The sequence below is a fragment of the Tachyglossus aculeatus genome, unplaced genomic scaffold, assembly GCF_015852505.1.
Source record: "Tachyglossus aculeatus isolate mTacAcu1 unplaced genomic scaffold, mTacAcu1.pri scaffold_75_arrow_ctg1, whole genome shotgun sequence".
Lineage (NCBI taxonomy): Eukaryota > Metazoa > Chordata > Mammalia > Monotremata > Tachyglossidae > Tachyglossus > Tachyglossus aculeatus.
The window spans coordinates 2,815,424-2,833,629 of NW_024045092.1; the positions used below are offsets into that span (position 1 = coordinate 2,815,424).

The 18,206-nt window shown below is 46.8% G+C and overlaps 1 protein-coding gene and 1 pseudogene across 1 annotated transcript; one reads left to right on the forward strand and one right to left on the reverse strand.

The window, feature by feature from the left end:
- The first annotated feature begins 3,224 nt into the window (after positions 1-3,224).
- Positions 3,225-4,157, forward strand: LOC119923996 (olfactory receptor 12D3-like). Its single transcript, XM_038743119.1, has one exon. It carries the CDS (start codon positions 3,225-3,227, stop codon positions 4,155-4,157), a length of 933 nt encoding a protein of 310 aa, XP_038599047.1.
- An 11,795-nt stretch (positions 4,158-15,952) lies between these two features.
- LOC119923959 lies at positions 15,953-17,589 on the reverse strand (annotated as a pseudogene).
- Between the last annotated feature and the right edge of the window lie 617 nt (positions 17,590-18,206).

The window sequence follows — 18,206 nt, forward strand, 5'->3', positions numbered from 1 at the left end:
GTAAGCTCCCAATAAATGCCACCGATTGATTCATTCATTGATTGGGAGGGAACTAGCATGAGGAACAGTCCTTAGCACTAGGTAGCCAACCGATAAATACCATCGATTGATCAGCTGATGGCTGATCGGAGGAAACTTGTCCTGTCCCCTCTCTGCTAAAAGGAGAAATATTTACCCTGAGGAAGGGGAAAGGACAAAATGTCTTGCATTCTAGTCTTTCCAGCCCACAAAAGCCAAGATCAAACAAGAAAACATTTTCAGTTCTTCCCAAAATGGGTAGCAGGGACTTGGGGACACAGCCTCATCCATAACTGGCATCCAAGACATCACCGCCCTGCTCTCCTCTAGTCATGTGACTTGGTAATAATAATAATAATGGCATTTATTAAGCGCTTACTATGTGTAAAGCACTATTCTAAGCGCTGGGGAGGTTACAAGGTCATCAGGTTGTCCCATGGGGGGCTCACAGTCTTCATCCTCATTTTCCAGATGAGGTAACTGAGGCCCAGAGAAGTGAAGTGACTTGCCCGAAGTCCCACAGCTGACAAGTGGTGGAGCCGGGATTAGAACCCATGACCTCTGACTCCAAAGCCTGTATCCTTTCCACTGAGCCACGCTGCTTCTCACGGTACCAGTATCTCAGTCAAACGTGACTCAGGTTCCCTCTCTAAAACCAGGTAGCAGTTGGTTTTTAGGAGGTGAGGACCCCCAATGGAGGTTAGGGCTCCTCAAGGCTGATAGCGATTGAGGTGGGTTCCCTGGGGGATATATCCCCCAGTCTGCAAACCTACTTTTCTGGGGCAGTGCTGGGAGTGAGGGCAGTTCCACTGGAACATCACAGAGGTGCTCGGTGTGCGTGTGTGTGTGGGGGGGGGTTAGGTGAAGCGAGAGGGAGATTAAAAAGCAGTGTGACCTAGTGAAGGGAGCCCAAGCCTGTGAATCCAAGGACTTGTGTTCTGTTACCAGCTCTGTCATTTGTCTGCTCTGTGACCTTGGGAAAGTCACTTAATTTTTCTGTGCCTCAGTTCCCTTATCTGCAAAATGGGGTTAAGACTGCGAATCCTCCCCCTTTAGACTGTAAACTCTTTGTGGGCAGGAAATGTGTCTGTTTATTGTCGTATTGCACTCTCCCAAATGTTTAGTATGGTGCCCTGCACACAGTAAGCGCTCAATATATTTGATTGACTGACTGACATCTTGTATAATAATAATGATGGTATATGTTAAGTGCTTACTATAAGCCAAGCACTGTACTAAGCGCTGGGGCAGATACAAAATCATCAGGTCCTACATGGGGCCCACAGTCTAAGTAAGAGGGAGAACAGTATTGAATTCTATATCTATCCCAACACTTAGTACCTGGCACATAGTAATCCCTAAACAAATGCCATTTTTTTGAAAGTTCCCTCCTGATGTGCACCTTCCTGCCATTCCATTTTCAAGAGTAGGCTGCTCTCACTTTTCAGGGGAGATGTGTCCTCATGGAAGGAGCCCCTCTTCTGAACTCTTTTCCCACCCCACCCTGAAAGATTGCCATGGTCTAAGAGAGATGAGAAGGGAACCAATTTGGGGGAGGAAGTGTGGCTTAGGGGGAAAGAGCATGGTGGTGGGGTCACTGTTTTCCACTTCTAATAATAAGTTCTTAATAGGTTCTTAAGGACCTACCAGGCCAAACACTGGGCTAAACACTGCGGTAGATCCAACATAATCAGATCGGTGACAATACCTGTCCCACCAGAACCCCACAGCCTAGAATTGGTATTTCTCCCCCATTTTACTGATGAGGAAACCGATCCACAGAGAAGTGAAGTGACTTGCCCAAGTCACTCAACTGGAAGATGGCAGAGGTGGGATTAGAACCCATGTCTCCCGACTCCTAATCCCATGCCCTTTCCATTAGGAGGGATTTCAGCTCATCCCAAGGAAGAATTTCCTGATATCTGCTCTGGGGGGGGCGGGGTAACTCTAGGTAGGTTATTTAATACCTTTTTCTCTGGAGCAGAGAACAAGGGGAGAGGGCAATCTGAGATAGGAATAGCAGTCTGTGAGTAAAAAAGAGGAGGTGCAGATGATCTGATTTAACCTGAAGGCGTTTCTCCTCTTCTTTAAAGATCCTGGGCCCCATTTCTTTCCCGATGCAGAAATCGAAGTATGCGAGGTCATGAGGGACCATTCATTCATTCATTCAATCGTATTTATTGAGCGCTTACTGTGTGGAGAGCAAGTTCCCATGCACCAGTTCTAATCATTCAGTGGTATTTATTGAATACTTACTGTATGCGGAGGACTAGACTAAGCGTTTGGGAGAGTACGATACAACACAGAGGGCAGGCACATTCCCTGTCCATAAGGATCTTACTAATGATATTTATTGAGTACCCCCTGGGTGCATTCCACAGTACTCAATGCTTGGGAAAGACCAACAGATGCCTAATACATTTTCCGTACCCGCATGGAGTTTATACTCCAATGGAGGAGATGAAAATAAAATATTTACAAAGAGAGTAATCTGGATAAAATATTCAGTGTTCCATGGAGTATGTGTGTGTGTGTGTGTGTGTGTATACATTCATACATACACACATTCACACACTCACACTAACTCAAGATGAGTTAGAGACGGCTATTGGGTTGATATGACTTGGGGTGTTGGAAATGACCAGTTGTGTATGTTTGGGGTTCTACGCTTTCACCCCACTCAAACTCCTAGAGGGAACTGTGGATGAATCTTACAGTGATCTGCACTTACATCTGTGACATTTCCGCATTAGATATTCTCCCCACCCTCAACCCCGCAGTATTTATTTACCTATCTATTGAGAAGCAGCGTGGCTCAATGGAAAGAGTCCGGGATTTGGAGTCAAAGGTCATGGGTTCAAATCCCGGTTCCACCAACTGTCGGCTGTGTGACTCTGGACAATTCACTTCACTTCTCTGTGCCTCAGTTACCTCATCTGTAAAATGGGGATTAAGACTGTGAGCCCCTGCTGTGGGACAACCTGATCACCTTGTAACCTCCCCAGTGCTTAGAACAGTGCTTTGCACACAGTAAGCACTTAATAAATGCTATAATTATTATTATCATTATTAATGTCAGTCTCCCTCTCTAGATTGTAAGCTCACTGTGGGCAGGGGGCATGTCTACCAACTCTGTGCTCTGCACTTGGTAAGCACTCAGTAAGTACCACTGATGATGACTGACGATGCTCCTCTCCCCCAAAGTGATGGACAATGGAACCGCAGTCACCGAGTTCTTCCTGCTGGGCTTGACCGACGTCCAGGAGCTGCAGTCTTTCCTCTTTGGGCTCCTCCTCATCTTCTACCTCATCAACGTGGTAGGCAATGGCGCCATCGTGATGATCGTCTCCTCAGAGCCGCGGTTCCACTCCCCCATGTACTTCTTCCTGGGGAACCTTTCCTGTCTGGACATATGCTTCTCCACGGTGACCCTGCCCAAACTGCTGGCCAACCTCCTGTCTGCCCGCAAGGCCATCTCCTTCCTCGGCTGCATCACCCAGCTCCACTTCTTCCACTTCCTGGGCAGCGCCGAGGCCACCTTGCTGGCCGTCATGGCCCTGGACCGCTTCGTGGCCATCTGCCGCCCTCTCCGTTACCCGGTCATCATGAGTCGGTGGGTGTGTATCCTGCTGGCTGGAGCCACCTGGGCCACCGGCTTCTTCCATGCTCTGCTCCACTCGGTTCTGACATCCCGGTTGTCCTTCTGCGGCTCCCACCATATCCCTCACTTCTTCTGTGATGTCAAGCCACTCCTGGTGTTGGCCTGCGGCAGCATCGAGCTAAACCTGTGGTTGCTCAACACCTTCACGGGGAGCCTGGCCACGGGCCCCTTCTTCCTGACGCTGCTCTCCTACCTCTACCTGATCGGCTTCCTCCTGCTCCAGAGCCGCTCCTGGAGAGCGCTGAGCAAGGCCCTGTCCACCTGTGTGGCCCACTTCTCCGTGGTGATCCTCTTCTACATTCCCGTCGCCGTCGCCTACGCAAGCCCCTCCTCAGGCGACTCTCTGGTCCAGGACCGGGCCAACGCCGTCATGTACAGCGTTGTCACCCCTGTGCTCAACCCCCTCATCTACACGCTGAGGAACCGAGACGTCAAAGAGGCGCTGAAGAAAATTTTCACCCGGAAGTTCTCTGCTTGAGATCTGCATGTGGTGTGAATTGGGAAGTTTGCTCAAGGGAACTCTTTTGTCTGACTTTAATCCAGTCACTTAAGGTCCTTGTGCCTCTACTTCCTTCCAATGGAAGGAAAAGCCAAAGCTGCAGTATCTTGGGCAACTAATTACGGATCACTTGGTAATTAATAATAATAATAATAATAATTGCTAAACGCTTACTATATGTCAAGTACGGTAGTTGATATATACACTAGAGATAAGATAATCAGTTTGGCTACATCCCTGTCCCACACAGGGCTCACAATGTAAGGAGGAGAGAGAACAGGAGAACAAGTAGCGTGCACCTACTGTGAACAGAACACTGCTCTATAAGCTTGCAAATGTATGACAGATGGAAAAGATACAATCTCTGACTACTAGAAACTTCCCAAATAATGGGGAGACATGCAAACACAACACAATTTACCAGTGCTGGGACCAGGGAGAAGAAACAGATGCGGCTGATAGTCACCAGACTAGGAAAAGAAGAATAAATGAATAAGTGGATCACAATAATAATAATGGTATTTTTTAAGCACTTGCTATGTGCTGAGCATTGTCCTAAGTACTAGAGTAGATTCAAGAAAATAAGGTCCCACTTGAGGCTCACAGTCTAAGTAGGAGGGAGAACAGATATTGAATCCTCATTTTGCAGATGAGTGAACTGAGGCACAGAGGAAGTCAAGTGACTTGCCCAGGGTCACACGGTAGACAAGTGGTGGAGCCAAGATTAGAACCCATGTCCTCTGACTCCCAACCCAATGTTCTTTTCACTAGGTCACACTGCTTGAGTAAATGCTAGAGTACATCGATTGCTATTTACATATGTTTTTAAGGTGGTTTATATCCATATATATGCATATATATGGATATTTTTAAACAGTGTGTGTGTGTATGAGGGGGAGGAGTGTTAAGGCCTAGTGGAAAGAGCACACCACAGGGCTCCATTCCAGGCTCCACCAATGATCTTCTATAGGACCTTTATCTTCTCTGTGCCTCAATTTCCGCATCTGTAAAATGGGGATGACAGACTGTGAGCCCTGTTTGGGATGGTGTCTATGTATGATCTCAACTTTTTCACCTATAACAGCACTTAGCATGTAGCAAGTGCTAATTTAAAGCCGAGACGATGTTGATGTTACTGATCGGGATGATGAAGTGCTAAGGGATGATGAAGTGCGATGACACAATCTTGGGGGTGGATGGGAATATTTTCATTCCTCCTTACCCCATTCCGAGACACAATGCACCAGAGCCTTGGCCCTCTGTGATTCAATAAACTCTCAATGATAATCTCAGCCACGTACACAAGCCAAGTTTGAGCACCACACAATCCATTAAAAATGGTGCGTCCTGATGTAATTATCAGTGTGATATGATGTGATATGTATAATATGTTTGATATGTACTGAAGCAGCATGGCCTAGTGGAAAGAACACAGGCCTGAGAGTCAGAGGAGCTGGGTTCCAATCCCAATTTTGCCACTTGTCTGCCGTATGACCTTGAGTAAGCCACTTAACATCTCTGTGCCTCAGTTACTTCATCTGTAAAATGGCTATTATTACTGTGAGCCCTATGTGGGACAGGGACTATGCCCAACCTGATTATCTTGAATCTCTCTCCAGGGTTTAGTACATAGTAAGCTTTTAACAGATACCATTAAAAGTACATACTGGCACATAGTAAGCTTTTAACAGATACCATTAAAAATACACTATATGTTTATGTATACTATTTTTATCGTAAGTCTAATTTCAAAACACTGCTCTATATTTATTTTCTGCCTCAGTATATGGATTTCATCGATACATTCATAAAAAGGGATTTGATATGGCAACTTGAATCAGACGGTTTCTGGAAAAAAAATGGTATGGATAATTCACTGCTCCAATGAAGTGCAGCTGGATAATTAAAAGTTTGCTGTATTTAGAGAAGTCTCTACAGGACTGTTCCTTGGATTCACCGCTCATAATAATGTTAATAATAATAATGGCATTTACTAAGTGTTTATTATGTGAAAAGCACTGTTCTAAGCACTGGGGAGGTTACAAGGTGATGAGGTTGTCCCATGGGGTGCTCACAGTCTTAATCCCCATTTTACAGATGAAGGAACTGGGGCTCAGAGAAGTGAAGTGACTTGCCCAAAGTCACACAGCTGACAAGTGGCGGAGGCGGGATTTGAACCCATGACCTCTTACTCCAAAGCCCGTGCTCTTTCCACTGAGCCACACTGAGTAGATACAAGTTAGATACTTCTAGATACTTGGGAGCGTACAATACAAGTAGATACTTGCCTCATGTGGGGCTCATAGTCTAACTAGGAGAGAGGACAGGTATTTTCATCCCCATTTTACGGATGAGGAAATTGTGAACCCATGACCTCTGATTCCAAAGCCCGGGCTCTTTCCACTGAGCCACGCTGCTTCTCTTATGTCATCTTCCCCAGCCCCCACCCCAGACACAGACCAAAGGGAAGAGGGGGTGCTCATGGTGGTCTGCCCAAGCCTCTTTGGTGGGGAAACCTTGGTGTCCCGGGTCAAGGAACCAGGGTGTCAGTCACTGGAATGACCTGAATTTGGACAACTGTACCAGCGGCCTCTCCAAGGGACAAGAGGGGCACCGTGCCAGAGGGGACAGTGGGTGTCCGTGGGAGAGGAGACTTTCTGATCTTCTTAGGGGAGAAGGGGTCTCAGGGCTCCTTGGACTGTTTTGTCGGCCTTGACATGTTGGGGCCGTTTAATCCCAGGGCACTTTTCAGCCAAGCAGTCCTAGAGGAAAGAACACAGGCCTGGGAGTCCTCTGGGAACTGGCTCTAATCTGCCACTTGTCTGCTGCTCTGGGGCCTTGGTTAAGTCACTTCCCTTCTCAGTGCCTCAGTCACCTCATCTGTATAATGGGGATTAAGACTGTGAGCCCAGTGTGGAACGGGGACTGTGTCCAACCTGATTATCTTGTATTCATTCATTCAATCAATCGTATTTATTAAGCGCTTACTGTGTGCAGAGCACTGTACTAAGCGCTTGGGAAGTCCAAGTTGGCAACATATAGAGACGGTCCCTCCCCAACAACGGGCTCACAGTCTAGAAGGAGGAGACAGACAACAAAACAAAACAAGTGGACTGGTGTCAAGTCGTCAGAACAAATAGAATTAAAGCTAAATGCACATCATTAACAAAATAAATGGAATAGTAAATATGTACAAGTAAAATAGAGTGATAAATCGGTACAAGCATATATACAGGTGCTGTGGGGAGGGGAAGGAGGTAGGGCGGGGGGGATGGGGAGGAGGAGAGGAAAAAGAGGGCTGAGTCTGGGAAGGCCTCCTGGAGGAGGTGAGCTCTCAGTAGGGCTTTGAAGGGAGAAAGAGAGCTAGCTTGGTAGATGTACGGAGGGAGGGCATTCCAGGCCAGGGGGAGGATGTGGGCCGGGGGTCAACGGAGGGACAGGCGAGAACGAGGTACAGTGAGGAGGTTAGCGGCAGAGGAGTGGAGGGTGCAGGCTGGGCTGGAGAAGGAGAGAAAGGAGGTGAGGTAAGAGGGGGCGAGGTGTGGACAGCCTTGAAGCCGAGGGTGAGGAGTTTTTGCTTGATTTGTAGGTTGACAGGCAGCCACTGGAGATTTTTGAGGAGGGGAGTAACATGCCCAGAGCATTTCTGCACAAAGATGATTCGGGCAGCAGCATGAAGTAATGCTTACTATGAAGTAGGCACTTGGGTAGACTTGTATCTACCCAAGCACTTACTACATAGTAAGCATTTAACAAATACCATTAACAAAAAAATCAGTGCTTCCTCTCCTACCTTATCCCACTGAGCTGTAAGCTCCTTGTGGCCAGGGAACATGTTTACCAACTTTGTTGTATCATACTCTCCCAAGCACTTAGTATGGTGATCTGCACCCCATAAGCACTCAGTAAATACCACTGATTGCCTGATGGATTCATTCATTCATTCAATCGTATTTATTGAGCACTTACTGTGTGCAGAGCACTGTACTAAACGCTTGGGAAGTCCAAGTTGGCAGCATATAGAGACGGTCCCTACCGAATAACGGGCTCACAGTCTAGAAAGGGGAGACAGACAACAAAACAGAACATGTCAAGTGTCAAGTGTGTCAAGTCATCAGAATAAGTAGAAATAAAGCTAGATGCACATCATTAACAAAACCAATAGAATAGTAAATATGTACAAGTAAAATAAATAGAGTAATAAATCTGTACAAACATATACACAGGTGCTGTGGGGAGGGGAAGGAGGTAGGATGGGGAGGAGGAGAGAAAAAACAGGGCTCAGTCTGGGATCTCCAACTACAACCCAGCCTGCCACTTCGCTCCTCTAATGCCCACCTATTCACCATACCTCCATCTCGTCTGTTTCACCGCTGACCGCTTGCCCATATCCCATTGTCTGTCCCGGGACTCCCTCTCCATTCACATCTGACAGACCACCACGCTTCCCACCTTCAAAGCCCTCCTAAAATCACATCTCCTTCAAGAGGCCTTCTTTGACTAATAATAATAATAATAATGGCATTTATTAAGCGCTTACTATGTGCAAAGCACTGTTCTAAGCACTGGGGAGTTTAAAAAGTGATCAGGTTGTCCCATGTGGGGCTCACAGTCTTAATCCCCATTTTACAGATGAGGGAACTGAGGCACAGAGAAGTGAAGTGACTTTCCCCAAGTCACACAGCTGACAAGTGGAGGAGCCAGGATTTGAACCGATGACCTCTGACTCCAAAGCCCGGGCTCTTTCCACTGACCCACACTGCTTCCCTAATCCCTCATTAGGGACTAATGACTAATCCCTCATTTCCTCCACTCACCCTCCTTTCTGAGTCGGCTATGCACTTGTACTCCTTGAACACCTGATATTCACCCCACCCGCAGTTCCACAACACTTATATACATATCTTTACAGTCTGCCATTTCCCCACCTATAATTTGTTATTATTATTGTAATTATTGTTATCATTAATAATAACAACACCATAGACAATAATGGTACTTATTAAGTGCTTACTATGAGTCAAGCAGTGCTCGAAGTACTGGAGTAATAATAATAATAATAATAATAATAATAATAATAATAATGGCATTTATTAAGTGCTTACTATGTGCAAAACACTGCTCTAAGCGCTGGGGAGGTTACAAGGTGATCAGTTTGTCTCACGGGGGGCTCACAGCCTTCATCCCCATTTTACAGTTGAGGTAACTGAGGCCCAGAGAAGTTAAGTGACTTGCCCAAAGTCACACAGATAACAAGTGGAGGAGTCAGAATTTGAACCCGTGATCTCTGACTACAAAACCCGTGTTCTTCTTTCCACTGAGCCACGCTGAGTAGATACAAGTTAGATACTTGTAGATACTTGGGAGCCTACAATACAAGCCGATACTTGTCTCATGTGGGGCTCACAGTCTAATTAGGAGAGAGGACAGGTATTTTCATCCCCATTTTACAGATGAGGAAATTGTGACATAGAGAAGTCAAGTGACTTGTCCAAGGTCACACAGCAAGCACGTGTCAGAGCTCAGCTTCAACCTATTTCAATGTGTGCCACCCTCTCTATACCATAAGCTCTTTGTCGGCAGGGATCACGTCTACCTACTCTATTGTTTTGTACTCTCCCAAGGCTCTACACACAGGAGATGCTCAATAAATACCATTGATTTATTAATTGAGAGGCTTATAGGACTGTAACTCCTTGTGGGTAGGGATTATTCCTATCAAATCTGTTGTTTTGTATTTTACCAAGTGCTTAATACAGTGCTCTGCACACAAGAAGTGGAGAAGCAGCATGGCCTAATGGAAAGAGCGTGGGCCTGAGAATCAGAGGCCCTGGGTTTTAATCCCAGCTCCGTCACTTGACTGGTGTGTGACCTTGGGGAAGTCACTTCGCTTGTCTGTGCCTCAGTTACTTCATCTGTAAATGGGTATTAAGAGTGGGAGCCCTATGTGGAACAGAAACTGTGTCCAACCTTATTAGCCTATATCCACCGTAAGCTCATTTAGGGCAAGGAACGTATTTAACAACTCTGCTGTATTGTACTCTCCCAGGTGCTTAGTACAGTACTCTGCACACAGGAAGTGCTCAATAAATACCACTGATGATGATGATGCTTAGTATTGTACCTGGAACATAGCAAGTGGTTAAGGAATAACATTTAAGTAATAACGGAAGCTCTCATGAAATACGTTTGATTGATTTATTGCTTGATTGTTTAATTCCAAGGAAGACTGAGAGGTCAGAGTGTGAGGAGTTCAGGGCCTTCAGCAGGTGGAGCCCCTCCACCAGCCGGGAGCAAGACCTAACAGAAAAGGACCCTGTGACCCCCAGGCCTAACTTCCCTGTCGAAGGAAACCTCTCTGCCTTCACCGCTTGCCAAACTTTCCAATTATTAAACTTGTGTTTCCTCAGAATTTGCTAATGAGCTGCAGCTGCCCGATTCTACCTCGTTAGTGCGGTCCCCCCAAAGGGCTCGTTAGCAGAGCAGGCAATTAGCCCATCAGAAAGTTATTAATAAGCTGCCACGTTGGCAAACTCTGCTTTGCTCCTCGGATTCCCAGGGCACCCATTCTCCGAAGAGTTCGGGGTCCCGAGATTGGACGTCTCCCCGGGCTTCAAGCCGAGACTCCGTTTGAAAGCTGAGAGGTGACTCTGGCGGCGTGGCCCCGGCGGGGGACGATGTCCATAATGAGCTCATCATAGAAAAACTTTCAGGAAAGTTTCGGGCGTCTTCCAACCCTCTGGAGAAGGGTGCGTGGAGGAGAGCTGTGTTGTTGAAAAAACAAATAGAAGGGAAAGAAGCTGCATGGCCTACTAGATAAAGCCTGACCCTGGGAGTCAGAGCACCTGGGTTCTAATCCTGACTCTCCCAATTGCTTGCTGTGTGACCTTTAGCAAGTCACTTCACTTCTCTGCCCGTTACCTCATCTGCAAAATGGGGTTTAAATCCTCCTCCCTCCAATTTAGACTACAGGGCCTTTATGGGAGAGGGACTGTGTCTAACCTGATAAATTTGTGTCTACCCCAGTACTTAGAACAGTGCTTGACACATAGTAAGTGCTTAACAAATTCAAAAAAAGAAAGAAAGTGTGAGCGGTAATTTTGTGCCTCAAAGATCCATCTACTCTGATGCTGGAGCTGTCTGTGTCCCTGTTGAAGGCCCATCTTCTCCAAGAGGCCTTCCCTGACTAAGCCCTCCTTTCTTCTTCTCCCACTCCCCTCTACGTGGCCCTAGCTTGTTCCCTTTATTCATCCCCCCTCCCAGTCCCACAGCAGTTATGTACATATCTGTCATTTATTTATTTAAATTAATGTGTATCTCCCCCTCTAGACTGTAAGCTTTCTGTGGGCAGGGAATGTGTCTGTTTAATGTTATATCCTGCTCTCCCAAGCACTTCGTACAGTGCTCTGCACACAGTAAGCACTCAATAAATACGATTGAATGAAGGAACGAATGGATAAAGTTTGAGCACAGATCTATTATTTCCACCTCACTAGAATGTAAGCTTCTGGGGAAAGCATTTCTTGCTTCGGTTGTTCTCTCCCAAGCACTTAGCGCAATGACTTAGTAGACACTCAATAAATACTATTGATGATTGACTGATTGGTTGATGGGGATCAGCTGGAGGGACAGCTGGCTAGATTATAGAATGACACCAAACATAATTATTATAATAATACTTATTAAGCACATACTATATTCCAAACACTATTCTAAGCACTGGGGTAGATACAACTCCCTCACCCCACCAAAGACTGTAAGCTTGTTGTGGGCAGGGAATGTATCTGTTTATTGTTGTATCTTACTCTCCCAAGTGCGCAGTACAGTGCTCTGTACACGGTAAGAGCTCAATAAATGCAACCGAACAAATGAATGTACATATTTGGCATCTTCCCAAGCACTTACTATAATCCTTTTGCTCTCAATAGGTTCTCACTAAATACCACTAGAATAACGATCATGTCTAATTCCTGCTTGTAAATTCGTCCCCAGTACACAATAAGCACTTAATAAATACTATTACTACTACCACTGGTCTATTGATTGGTCTAGTCTCTCCATTTAATAATTATAATAATGATGGCATTTGTTAAGCACTTACTCTGTGCAACACACTGTTCTAAGCGCTGGGGAGGTTACAAGGTGATCAGGGTGTTCCGTGGGGGGCTCACAGTCTTCATCCCCATTTTACAGATGAGGCAACTGAGGCCTAGAGAAGTTAAGTGACCTGCCCAAAGTCACACAGCTGACAATTGGTTGAGTCTGTATTAGAACCCATGACCTCTGACTCCAAAGCCCGTGCTCTTTCCACTGAGCCACATTGCTTCTCTGCCCCCTCTAGACTGTAAGTTTTTGTGGGCGGGGAATGCGCCTGTTATATTGTTATATTGTATTCTCCCAAGCACTTAGTACGGTGCTCTTCATGCAGTAAGTGCTAAAGAAATGTGACTGATTGATTGATTTATTGACTGATCACTCAAGGAGAGCAGCATAGACTATTGTAAAAAGTGTGGGCCTGGGGAGTCTGAGGGCCTGGGTTCTAACATGGTCCTACCACTTGAATGCTGTGGGAATTTGGGGAAGTCACTTAAATCTATGCTTCAGTCTCCTCGGCTGTAAAATTGGTATTAAATCCTACTCTCTCCTGCTTAGACTCTGTGCCCTCTGTGGGACAGGGCTTGTGTCCAACCTGATTGTCCTGTACCTACCCCAGTACTTCGTATAGTGCCTGGTATATAGATTTTTAAAATGTATATTATTACTATTGTTATTATTTTTATTGCTATTTATTATTGCTGTTGCTATTAGAGAAGCAGCATAGCTCAGTGGAAAGAGGCCGGGCTTTGGAATCAGAGGTCATGGGTACAAATCCCGGCTCTGCCAATTGTCAGCTGTGCGACTTTGGGCAAGTCACTTCACTTCTCTGTGCCTCAGTTACCTCATCTTTAAAATGGGGATGAAGACTGTGAGCCCCCCGTGGGACAACCTGATCCCCTTATAACCTCCCCTGCACTTAGAACAGTGTTTTGCACATAGTAAGCATTTAATAAATGCCATTATTATTATTATTACTCAAAAGTTCCTGGAGGACAGGGGCTGGACTGATGATTTATTTTGCTTTTGGATCCTTATGGGTTCTCACAGAATGGAAGCAGTGGACCAGCAGGGTCGTGAGGGACCAGAAGTGGACAGAATCTCCACAGATCAGCTCCAGCACTTAGAACAGCGCTTAACAAATACCATTATCATTATTATTATTATTACTGGGTTGAATTTCTCTGGCCTTGATATATACTAATCATTGTCTTTTCTCTTTGACTGTCTCCCCCAACACCTGCCCTCTTTGGGTTATGGTCCCTTCACAGTATTAGTCCCCATTTTATAAATTCATTCATTCATTCATTCAATCGTATTTATTGAACGCTTACTATACGCAGAACACTGTACTAAGAGCTTGGGAAGCACAAATCGGCAACATAAATGAGGGAACTGAGGCAAAGAGAAGTTAAGTGATTTGCCCAATGTCACACAGCAAAGTGGCGGAGTTAGGATTAGAACCCAGGTCCTTCTGACTCTCAGGCCTGTGTTCTATCCACTGGGCCATGCTGCTTTTCTTCGTTCTTCCCAAGTCAGCCTTCTAGCTGTACCTCACTCTCAACTCTCCCACCTCTAGCTTCTTGCTCACATAAAATATTGCTATGTTTCCCTCCCCTTGTGGGGAGGGAACAGGTCACTCTTTTATTCTGGACTTTGTAGGCACCTAATAATAGTAGTAATGATATTTATTAAGGGGTCACTTTGTGCAAACAGATAGCGGAGCCAGGATTAGAACCCAGGTCCTCCGACTCCTGAGCCCGGGCTCGTTCTCACTCCACCATTCCGCTTCTCTTCCTTTAGCATAACTTGGACAAGGTCACTAGACGTCACCAAACTCCTCCGCCCGGGGCCTCTGATCCCCGTCTGCTTTCCCTGAAGCCGGGTATCCAGATGATTCTTCTGGTCCAGGAGGTGGTTTTGGGTCCAGATCTGACAATGATTTGTCAGAGGAGAAGACCGCTGTAGTGGCCTCCCTCTTTAACTGCTCGCTCTTTTAGAAACTGACAAGGGTTTGAAGCCAGAAAGAGTGCAAATGTCACTGGCGTTGCAAACCTAGGGATCCACTTGTGTCAAGGGAAAACTTTCTACCCTCACATAAGCAATAAACATAATAAATCAATTGAACACTAGAGTCAAGAAGACATTTGTACAGACTTGAGTCCTGAACACTTACTGTGGCTATTGTCTTTTTAAAGAAGAGCTCTGACTGGTGAGACCGGAACACTCACGAAAGTGGAGAAGACTCTTATTCTAGATTGTTCTCACTGTATTCACACCATGTTGTCTATAATAATGATAATGATTGTGGCATTTGATAAGTGCTTACTATGTGCCAAGCACTGTGCCGCAAAACAATCAGATCAGACGTCATCCCTAAACATGGGATAAAAAATGATGGTATTTGTTTAGCGCTTACTATGTGCCAAGCACTGTTCTAAGCGCTGGGGGGGATACAAGGTAATCAGGTTGTCCCACATGGGGATCACAGTCTTAATCCCCATTTTACAGATGAGGTAACTGAGGCCCAGAGAAGTTAAGTGGCTTGCCCAAAGTCATGCAGCTGACAAGTGGCAGAGACTGGATTAGGACTCATGACCTCTGAGTCCCAAGCCTGTGCTCTTTCCATTGAGCCACGCTGGGATAGGGCTCACAGGTTAAGGGGAGGGAGAAGAGGTATTGAATCCTCATTTTACAGACGAGGAAACTGAGGCACAAAGACAGCCATCAATCAATGGTATTTATTGAACATTTACCATGTGCAGAGCACTGTGCTACTTGGAAAAGTACAATACAACAGAGAAGACTGATCCCAGTCCACAAGGATCTTGCAGTCTATAGGGGAAAACGGACACTAAAATAGATTACAGATAGGGAATATTGTAGAGTTTTAGAATACATATATAATTGTTGTGGGGCTGGGATGAGTAACAAAGTGCTTAAGAGGTCCATGGCTAAGTGCATAGTCAACACAGAGGGGTCAGTGGAAATGGGAAATAAAGAGCTTAGTCTGGGAAGGCCTCTTGGAGGAGATGTTATTTTAGGGTGATTTTGAAGGTGGGGAGAGTGGTGATCTATTCATCCTGCTATACCTCATTCTCATCCATCCCCCTAATGACCCCTTGCCAAGTCCTCCTTCAGGCCTGGAACTCCCCCCTGCTTAATATCTGACAGATCACCACTGTCAGATTAAGATTAAGGATTAAGATGGAGTAGAGGCCGTTGGATTTGGCAAGAAGGAGGTCATTAGAGACCTTAAAGGGGGTTGTTTCCATGGAGTGGTGTGGAAACCAGAGTGGAGGGAGTCAAGGAGATAATTGGAGGAGAGGAAGTAGAGGCAGCAGGTGGAGGCTGCTTTCTCAAGGAGTTTAGAGAGGAATGGTAGGAGGGAGTTGGGGTGATAACTGCACAGAGCCGTGGGGTCAAGGGAGGGTTTTTTTAGGATAGGGGAGACATGATCGTGTTTGAAAGCAGTGGAAAAAAGCCACTGGAGAGTGAACAGTTGAATATGGCCGTCAGGGAGTGAGGAAGGGAGGGGCATAAGCTGTGGTAGGAGATCACTCAATCGGCGAATCAATCAATGGTACTGAGCACTTACTGTGTGCAGAGCACTGTATTAAGGGCTCCGTGGGCCAAATTGTGAGGAACACATTCTCCCAACTGGGCCAGAGGGATTGCATTCAGAAGGACTTTTTCCTCCTCAGGACTCTGGCCATAGCAGCTTTCATTTTCCTATTCCTCAGGCTGTAGATGATGGGGTTTAGTGTGGGGGGCACCATGGTGTAGAAGACAGAAATGCCGAGGTCCAGGGCCGGGGCAGAGTCCGCTGCTGGCTTCAGGTATTCAAAGCCGCTGGTCAAGAGGAACAGGGTGGCCACCCCAAGGTGGGGCAGGCAGGTAGAGAAGGCTTTGGCCCGACTCTCAGCGGCTGCCATCCTCAGCACCGTGGAGAAGATGCGGGCATAAGAGACCAGGATGGTGATGAAGCAGAGGGACGCCAATGAGGCCAGGAGGCCGGAGACCACTACTTCTCCCAGAATCCCCTCAGGGCAGGCAAGCCTCAGCAGCTGGGGGATGTCGCAGAAGAACTGGTGGATGGTTCTGGATTGTCCAGAAACGCTCCGGGCATATTACTCCCCTCCTCAAAAATCTCCACTGGCTACCAATCAATCTGCGCATCAGGCAGAAACTCCTCACCCTGGGCTTCAAGGCTCTCCATCACCTCGCCCCCTCCTACCTCACCTCCCTTCTCTCCTTCTACTGCCCAGCCCGCAACCTCCACTCCTCCACCGCTAATCTCCTCACTGTACCTCGTTCTCGCCTGTCCCGCCGTCGACCCCCGGCCCACGTCATCCGCCTGGCCTGGAATGCCCTCCCTCTGCCCCTCCGCCAAGCTAGCTCTCTTCCTCCCTTCAAGGCCCTGCTGAGAGCTCACCTCCTCCAGGAGGCCTTCCCAGACTGAGCCCCTTCCCTCCTCTCCCCCTCGTCCCCCTCTCCATCCCCCCATCTTACCTCCTTCCCTTCCCCACAGCACCTGTATATATGTATATATGGTTGTACATATTTATTACTCTATTTATTTATTTATTTATTTTACTTGTACATTTCTATCCTATTTATTTTATTTTGTTGGTATGTTTGGTTCTGTTCTCTGTCTCCCCCTTTTAGACTGTAAGCCCACTGTTGAGTAGGGACTGTCTCTATGTGTTGCCAATTTGTACTTCCCAAGCGCTTAGTACAGTGCTCTGCACATAGTAAGCGCTCAATAAATACGATTGATTGATTGATTGATTGATTGATTGATGGTTCTGGAGCTACAGAAGTGCAGGGAGAAAGTGTTGGCCACATGCAGGATGGCGCAGAGGCTTCCAATGAACCACGCGGCCACCGCCAGACACCGGCAGACGCTCCTCCTCAGGAGGACCTCATAGTGAAGCGGCAGACAGATGGCCACATAGTGGTCGAAGGACATGACCGTGAGGAAGGCCATCTCGGCATTGGCCAGGATTGCGAAAGAGAAGACCTGCAGCACGCACTCCCAGAAGGAGATGGAGCTGTTCCCCGTCAGGGAGTCGGCGATGGACTTGGGGACAGTGACGGAGATGTAGCTCAGGTCAAGGACGGACAGGTGCTTGAGGAAGAAGTACATGGGGGTTTAGAGGCGCCGGTCGAGGGTGGTGATGGCGACGATGAGGAGATTCCCTGTCAGGGCCGCCAGGTAGACCAGGAGGAAGAGCGTGGCATGGACCAGCTGCAGCTCCCGGACATCGGAGAAGCCCAGGAGGAGGAATCTGGTCCCTGTGGTAAGATTGGCCATGTCCGCCTCAAGAGCGACTCTGCGAGGGGAAGGTATGGACTGAGAGGTCATCGATGGGAAACAGAAGGGTCAGGGCTGCCCAGACAAGAGATCTGAGAAATGACCTAACACAGGGGAAACTTGAGGAAACTTGAGGTCTCCACGGGAGGTGAGAGACCACAACCTGTCAGAGGAATCCTGCCATTTTACCCCTTCCCCTACCCACCCTCCCAGCCCAGATAGATGAGCTGGTCTTAGGATACCGCTGAGGAGTGTCCAGGACTCTCAAGGTGCAGAGGGAAAATTCTTCCGGGTTTCCATTCAGTTTTCTGAGTCTGCCTCACCCTTTTCTTCTCACAACTTCCCCATACTTCCTTCAGCCTAGCCCGAATAGATTTAAGTGACCCTAGTCATTCAGTCAGTCAATTGTATTTATTGAGCACTTACTGTATGCAGAGCACTGTACTAAGCACTTGGGAGAGTGCAATATAACCATATAGCAGACACATTCCATGCCCACAGTGAGCTTACAGTAATCAGTAACAACTTTCTTGCAACCTCCACGCCCTCTAACCATTCAAGCCTCTATTCTGAACATCCAATCCGAATTTATTATTACTATTATATTTGTCAAGGGC

What these genes read in the sequence shown, in the direction of transcription:
- LOC119923996 (XM_038743119.1), top strand. Translation starts at nt 3,225, where the DNA reads ATGGACAATGGAACCGCAGTCACCGAGTTCTTCCTGCTGGGCTTGACC.